The 7,877-nt window shown below is 33.0% G+C and overlaps 2 protein-coding genes across 2 annotated transcripts; one reads left to right on the top strand and one right to left on the bottom strand.

The window, feature by feature from the left end:
- Window positions 1-1,630: 1,630 nt before the first annotated feature.
- On the bottom strand, window positions 1,631-1,984 carry LOC103520489 (proline-rich nuclear receptor coactivator 2-like). The gene has a single exon (XM_008485585.1). It carries the CDS (start codon window positions 1,982-1,984, stop codon window positions 1,631-1,633), a length of 354 nt encoding a protein of 117 aa, XP_008483807.1.
- A 1,520-nt stretch (window positions 1,985-3,504) lies between these two features.
- LOC103520487 (uncharacterized histidine-rich protein DDB_G0274557) lies at window positions 3,505-6,198 on the top strand. Its single transcript, XM_008485583.3, has 2 exons — window positions 3,505-3,518; window positions 5,817-6,198. Exon 2 carries the CDS (start codon window positions 5,819-5,821, stop codon window positions 6,056-6,058), a length of 240 nt encoding a protein of 79 aa, XP_008483805.1. The 5' UTR covers window positions 3,505-3,518; window positions 5,817-5,818; the 3' UTR covers window positions 6,059-6,198.
- Window positions 6,199-7,877: the final 1,679 nt, after the last annotated feature.

Raw genomic sequence — 7,877 nt, 5'->3', positions numbered from 1 at the left:
AAGTAAGACTAAGATGAAACTACTGAGCTTTCAATTTGAAACACTCTTCCATATAGATCTCTTCTATTTGTCATACTTTTATTTATGTATTTCAAATGTGTCACCCTCTTTCCTTGGGTATTTCTTCTTCTTAGTTGCAAAAAAAAAGAAAAAAAAAAAATATTGAACCATCTTTTCTTAGGCTTTCATATACAGGAAATGTGCTCTGTGAACATTCATGATCATTTATATTGAAGAGAGTTGATTCACTTCTCAGTCTTGCCTTCATGCATCCATATGATTTTTGATCCTATGGTTTTAGATGTAGGTACATTGGAAAAACATATCAACTCTTTAAAGAGTTGGTAGAGTATGTAAAAAAAAAAAAAATAGGTAGGACAAGTCAATGAATAAACTTTCAACAAAAAACAAACAAAGAAAAATAATATTAAATAAGCAATTAAAAATAAAATTTGTGGGGGGTAACACTCAAGGACACTTATCTAAATTTTCTAACAAACATGATTGCTACATAACTAAAGTGAGGATAAGATCATTTGTTTATTACGAGAACGAGAAGTATATGGAACTTTTAGCAATCCAACAACTCACTTGAAGTATTCCAAATTTACAAGCATGGCACTTGATGGAAATGAGTAGGAAAGTTTAGATAAATAAGGACACTTATCTAAATTTTCTAACAAACATGATTGCTACATAACTAAAGTGAGGATAAGATCATTTGTTTATTACGAGAACGAGAAGCATATGGAACTTTTAGCAATCCAACAACTCACTTGAAGTATTCCAAATTTACAAGCATGGCACTTGATGGAAATGAGTGGTAAAGTTTAGATAAATGTCCATGAATGTAAATCAATCTTACATGCTAATAAGTTTTACAAACTATCTCTTCAAACAATTTATCTTAAATCTTTACTTATTTGTCATAAACATGTTGCACATCTCATGGAATCATGTAATTTCTCCCTTTAGGAAAAATATTAAGAAGTTATGTTAATCCATTAGATGTGTGTTGTATTCTAGCCTCTTTGCCAAATCTTACAAGATTTCAAACAATGAATATTCAATCATGTGTGCATTGATGAGGGTAGTTTAGTAATCATTCTTATATATTTGACAAAAAGTTTGTTTTGTGAAATTTAAGGTGGGTTCAATGGTATTTATAGAAGCAAATAAACCATACTTCACATTTATGACAAAATAAACAAAGCTATTATAAAATAATTTGAAAGAACTGAAAATTTGCAAAAGAAATGTGTGGGGTATGAAAGATATAAGGGATGATGACTAATGAGGTAAATGTAATGATGAATACTATGTCTAATTCATTGAATGCTTGATCAATATACTTAAGCCACACAAGTTCACTATTATCTTCCTGCCAGTAGTACAATTTCATGCTTAGCAGGCTGAATAACACAATCTTTACTGATTTTTTTTGGTTTATTTTTTATATATTTTTGTAGTAAAAACTATGATATGGACAAACAGCTACATTAGCACTGAAGAGTAGTGAACAGATGTGATTTAATTATACTGCTCAAGCAATGTCTTAAAAAGTAAAATAAAATATTTCATTGATTGAAATTCTAAAGAAAATTTTGAAGAAGGTTGATATTATTGTTTTTCAGGCTTCGACTTTCAATAACATTCGGAGAGCTTGTGTTTCTCGGACGGGATGGCATCCATTGGTGTACGTCCATGAGCAGGGAGGTTTCGGTAAGAAATGAGGTGCTGGTGGTTCACTAAATTTAGCACCAGCATAGAATATACCAAAAGTTGGAGAAGGAGATTGACTATAAGACTCTCTGGATCTATGACTATTCATTGGATTGTTGATTTTGATGGGGGAACTTCTATTAGACAGAGAATGATGAGAGTGTGGACTTTCCCTAGCTGATCGTGTTGGTCTCTGGCACTGGCTTTCACTATTTGGACTTTTAAGATGCCTCATTTTATTTGCTTCTTTTGGAACAACCATCTCTACTCTTGAATGTTTTGAATTTGTCATGACAAGACTAACAGGAACAGAATTTGATGTGGGGAAGCACACAGCACTGTGCCCTTCACTCTTTTCAACTTATAAACTATCAGTCTATGAGTGCCCTTACAACTAACTGTCGAGAATTCAGTTAACGCTACATGTAGTAGGAATCCATTGTGATGACTGAAAATATGACACTGGATATTAATACTCAACGCAAGGAGAAGATTTCAGAAGATGGCTTCCTTGATTTGACTCGGAGCAGATGTTTCACAACTCAGCACAATAGGACGCCATTTCCCGATGGGTAGAAGTCTTCATATTTTGGAAACCAAGCTGTTGAGGGCACTATAAATAATGAAATAAGATGTATTCTAACTCACCAAATCACTTTTGAACACCAAAATATGGTCTCACCTTCATAAACTTTCTCTTTAACTTTCCAAAAGTGGAACAATCATAACTTACAAATGCATCACGTAGGTACTGCAAAACAGCTAATGAAAAATGAAAAAATTACGTTCTACTTCTCCTTCAGATTTTTTTTTTTTTTTTTTTTTTTTTTTTTTTAAGAACACGCCCGAAAGAATAACCCCCCTCACCTTGAGGTTTATGGGAAATTTTCTTGTCATTGAGTATTTATTACACGAAATGTTTTTATCGGAAAACAGATGATGTAAACAAAAGTGAACAGATGATGGATAGTGGATGGATTTGGATAGGCATTGGAGAAAAATAAATCCATTCCAGTTAAATTTTTACTTTTTTCTCCAATCAACTCAATAAAAATTTTCCACATCTTTTTCGTTTTCTAATGCCCTCTAAACTAGAAGCTTTCAGAAAAAAGAACAGTCCAAATCTAATTCAAAAGGAGTGCTTATAGTAAAGGAAGTAATATTCCACTCTATTGATTTTCATTGTGAATACTGAATACCTACCTACCTAACTACCTACTAGTGAACAGTCTGGGGACTAATGATTGATAGTTTTGAAATAATGTGTTTCAGGACAAGTTATTTAATCAAATGAAGAAATCTTTTCCATTATAATTTTAATTATTATAATCATTATGAACTAAGTTGCTTATATTAATTTATTTGTTAACCAAATTTTCTTCCTCACATTTTTGTCTCACCTTTACTATAAAAAAATTAAAATGGTGAATGTATTGTGTTAGAATAAAGCATTGGGCATGAAGGTTGCCAAGTCCTTGATTCTTTTGTTAATCATTATGAACTAAGTTGCTTATATTAATTTATTTGTTAACCAAATTTTCTTCCTCACATTTTTGTCTCACCTTTACTATAAAAAAATAATAAAATGGTGAATGTATTGTGTTAGAATAAAGCATTGGGCATGAAGGTTGCCAAGTCCTTGATTCTTTTGTTAATGAAGTTTTATATTGCAATGCCTTATTTTGTTAGTTTTTAATTTTAACTTTTTGTTAATTTTTCTTAAGTTATTGTAAATTTTAAAGTACAAAATTAGTATTGTAAGGTTCCTGTTTCTATTTGTATTGGAAATCATCAGGGTAAGTTAGTTTGACTCTGTGAATAAGAATGATTTTTTTCTTCTCATCTTGCATAATGTGTTTTATGTGGCTGTAGAGCCTGTAGATATTATATTAGTTTCTTATGGATCAAACTGTTTGCATCACAAGTTCTTATCTAAAAATACCCATGAAACTTGTTTGTTTGTTTCATAAACACCCATTTCATTTTTGAGATAAGTATTGAGTATAGATCTATGGCTTGAATCTAAAGTCTGATTCAGGTAGGTACCTACCTACCTCCATATTTTTTTTTTTTTTTTTTTTTTTTTTTTTTTTAAGAACACGCCCGGAAGAATAACTCCCCTCACCTTGAGCTTTATGGGAAATTTTCTTGTCCTTGAGTATTTATTACACGAAATGTTTTTGTCGGAAAACAGATGATGTAAACAAAAGTGAACAGATGATCCGATGATGGATAGTGGATGGATTTGTATAGGCATTGCATTGGAGAAAAATAAATCCATCTTTTCCAGTTAAATTTTTACTTTTTTCTCCAATCAACTCAATAAAAAAATTTCCACATCTTTTTCGTTTTCTAATGCCCTCTAAACTAGAAGCTTTCAGAAAAAAGAACAGTCCAAATCTAGTTCAAAAGGAGTGCTTATAGTAAAGGAAGTAATATTCCACTCTATTGATTTTCATTGTGAATACCTACCTACCTACTAGTGAACAGTGTGGGGACTAATGATTGATAGTTTTGAAATAAGTGTTTCAGGACAAGTTATTTAATCAAATGAAGAAATCTTTTCCATTATAATTTTAATTATTATAATCATTATGAACTAAGTTGCTTATATTAATTTATTTGTTAACCAAATTTTCTTCCTCACATTTTTGTCTCACCTTTACTATAAAAAAATAATAAAATGGTGAATGTATTGTGTTAGAATAAAGCATTGGGCATGAAGGTTGCCAAGTCCTTGATTCTTTTGTTAATGAAGTTTTATATTGCAATGCCTTATTTTGTTAGTTTTTAATTTTAACTTTTTGTTAATTTTTCTTAAGTTATTGTAAATTTTAAAGTACAAAATTAGTATTGTAAGGTTCCTGTTTCTATTTGTATTGGAAATCATCAGGGTAAGTTAGTTTGACTCTGTGAATAAGAATGATTTTTTTCTTCTCATCTTGCATAATGTGTTTTATGTGGCTGTAGAGCCTGTAGATATTATATTAGTTTCTTATGGATCAAACTGTTTGCATCACAAGTCCTTATCTAAAAATACCCATGAAACTTGTTTGTTTCATAAACACCCATTTCATTTTTGAGATAAGTATTGAGTATAGATCTATGGCTTGAATCTAAAGTCTCATTCAGGTAGGTACCTACCTCCCAATCGTATAGATCTTTTCATTGAGCCTGTGCCATGAAGTACTCATTATAAATAGCACAACTTGCTTGTGGCCTATCCCATGAGTGTCAAAACTCTCCACTCCCCATTTTTCAGTTTTCACCACACATGTTGAATTTTTTGTGTGAATGTGGAGTGTAGAATGTGATGTCATAATTATTTCATGGAACAGGCCTTCCCTTCCTTCAAAACTCTCTTAACCATTTAATTCACTGCCTTCCTCACTCTAAGCTTTTCTCTTAAAAATTTGAATTCTACCCAAGTTAACTTTGAACTTCTTCCTTAACCTAATTGTCCACTTGCAATACATATTGTCCAAGTTGCTTCTGCAAGAGGCCCATACCTTTCTGCGGGTAAAAACATAGCAAGTCTCTTGTACTTACAAGCCAACTTGTGCAACATTATTGCCAGTGTATTTGACACTTTAACCTACTTATTCTCTTTTGAAAACTGTGAATCCTAAAGCTAACTTTGAACTTGTTACTAGTAGGACTTCCACACATGGTAATATCAGCAGATCATTCAAGGCCTCACTATAATCTCAATGATAGTATAGGTCGGTAGGTAGGTAGTAGGTACTTACCTACTTGATTTAGCTTGGGTTTTAGTCTTGGTTCATCTCAAGGCCATTTACACTGCACATGTTGGAAGTTATCTTTAGTTTTGTAGATAAGTCTGATTAGCATAGCCTACCTAGGTAATTCCTTACTTGATTTTTTTTTCTCTCTCAATTTCTGTTATTTATTCTTAAAAAAAAAAACTGCTGCTGATTACATTAGATATTTTCCTTCCTACAGGATAAGAAAAGATTTTACCAAGTGTGTGTAGGCCTGTAGGTAGGTACCTACTAAAATTGGCAAGTTGCCAACAACTTATTCAATTGAATCAATCAACTAACTACTGGTGTGTTTCTGTTCCTACTCAACAGAGATGAATCAACAGGGTCGCAACCCACATCTGCATCACAACTCACGCAATGTCACCCCCTACTCCCGCCATCTACCTCAAAGTCACGCCCCCCACCCTCACCCACATGCTCACCCACGACCTAGTCAGTCCCGGTGGTCTCAGAATCCTCATGCTCATCAGCTACCTCCTCATTCACACCCCCACCAACATCCTCACTCATATGCAGGGAAAGACTTCCGGCAGTGTTTTGCTCAAGGGTAAGTTTTTGTGCTGGCTCCATAGCCTGGTACACACCCAAGGGGTTTCACATGTTTCAAGTTATTTTTATTGTGCCCATTGTGGGTTTGATTCCCATCTGGGTCAGACTTTTTCCTAAACAGATAAGGTTTGTTCTTGGAACAGATGGATTTCTACTATCCTGTCCTCCCTCTCTCTTTGATTTTGGGATGTTACTTAAGGACGAGCGATAATAAATATGATGATTGAGTAAATGAAAGACTTGTAATACTGTGATACCCACAAAGTTGTGAGAAAGCTCTCTCTGCTGTAACACAAAGATTCATGATTTGATTTTCGATTTAACTCATGGGTTTCATATGTGGGTACATATCTTATATGTACAATGTACATTTGATATATGTACATAGTAAAAGACATATAATCCTAACCAAGAAGGGACGAGATTCGATGTAAATAAAGTACCTGGTTACGAGTACCCATTCCAGGAAAGAATTGAGTCATCTTCTTCTACCTATTGTATTAAAATGTCTACCTGTCCATAATAGTAAAATTTTAGCCTACCACTCGCATTGAGAGATTTATATCTCTTGTTTGGTGAGTGGGGGGTATAGCTTACAGCTTTCCTGTGTGAATGTAAAGACATTTTCCAGGGAATAACATCACTGTATATGCAGAATGAAGACAGATGAAAAAATAGAAATAGAAACAATAGATGAAAGTTAATTTGAACAACCTACTAAGTGGTCGGAATTGTAAAAGTATACTGGAAAAGACTGATAATGCTGAAGAGTTGTTTGATTAATTGATCAAAGTTTTTGGTAATATCAGTAATATGTATGAAATATCATCAAAATAAAAACGAAACATGAGGGTAATTCTTGGATCACATGTGAACTAAGTAAGAGAACAAATTAAACTTAAAAAATAATAATAATTTTCGTGTTCGCAGAGCTATGTTCTCAAGTGCCCCCTTGTCCCCCTACAGTCAAGCTGAGCTGGGCAGTCCAGACTCTACCGAGACCGTGGAGAATTACGAGGCCCTATTGAGCCTCGCTTTCAGTTTGAAATTTTCAATAACTTAGATAGGTACCTAGGTGTGAGAATAGGCCATTCAATGGTTGTTTTTCTGAATAATATCACTTAATGCACTTGTAATGGCGTAAAATTTTCACCAACTGCTACGCCACTTTATTTCCTTGTCAAATGAAGTTAGTGAGAAATATGAGTTTCTTTTTTTTACAAAATATAACTACCTATTCTGGATTAGGTAAAAATGATCATTTATCTTACTCTGTGGTTTCTTTATAAGCAATATTACGTGCTTGCACCGTAAGAATAAAAAGCCAACTTGTGTGAAACAAGTTGGCTTTTTATTATATTTTAAAATATAACTACCTATTCTGGATTAGGTAAAAATGATCATTTATCTTACTCTGTGGTTTCTTTATAAGCAATATTACGTGCTTGCACTGTAAGAATTTCATACAAGTTGGCTTTTTATTAAATTTCCCGAAGCCTTTTTGTGAGCGTGAATTTAGCTTTAAAAAGAGGATTTTCTTTTTCCTATTATTAATCACATTATTCGATATACTTTTGAGTGCGTTTGCCTTTACTATTGATAGTGTTTGTAATATTTCCTTTAGTTTTACCTCGAAACACCAAGGATTTCTTTCTTTCTTACCTAGGTCAAATACATTCCCTGCATCCTCTAGAGTTTAGGGTTCTTGTGAGGAAAAAAAGCATACAAATTCCTAAAGAATGCTAAGGATTTTGTAAGGATTCCTAAGGATTTTGCAAGTGACTATCTTGAATTGTAATGTTCACAATGTCAGTTTTGCTT

Source organism: Diaphorina citri, unplaced genomic scaffold, assembly GCF_000475195.1.
Source record: "Diaphorina citri unplaced genomic scaffold, Diaci psyllid genome assembly version 1.1 scaffold3681, whole genome shotgun sequence".
Taxonomy (NCBI): domain Eukaryota; kingdom Metazoa; phylum Arthropoda; class Insecta; order Hemiptera; family Psyllidae; genus Diaphorina; species Diaphorina citri.
The sequence above is the reverse complement of the archived record's forward strand: the minus strand, read 5'-3'. Positions and strand labels throughout refer to the sequence as shown.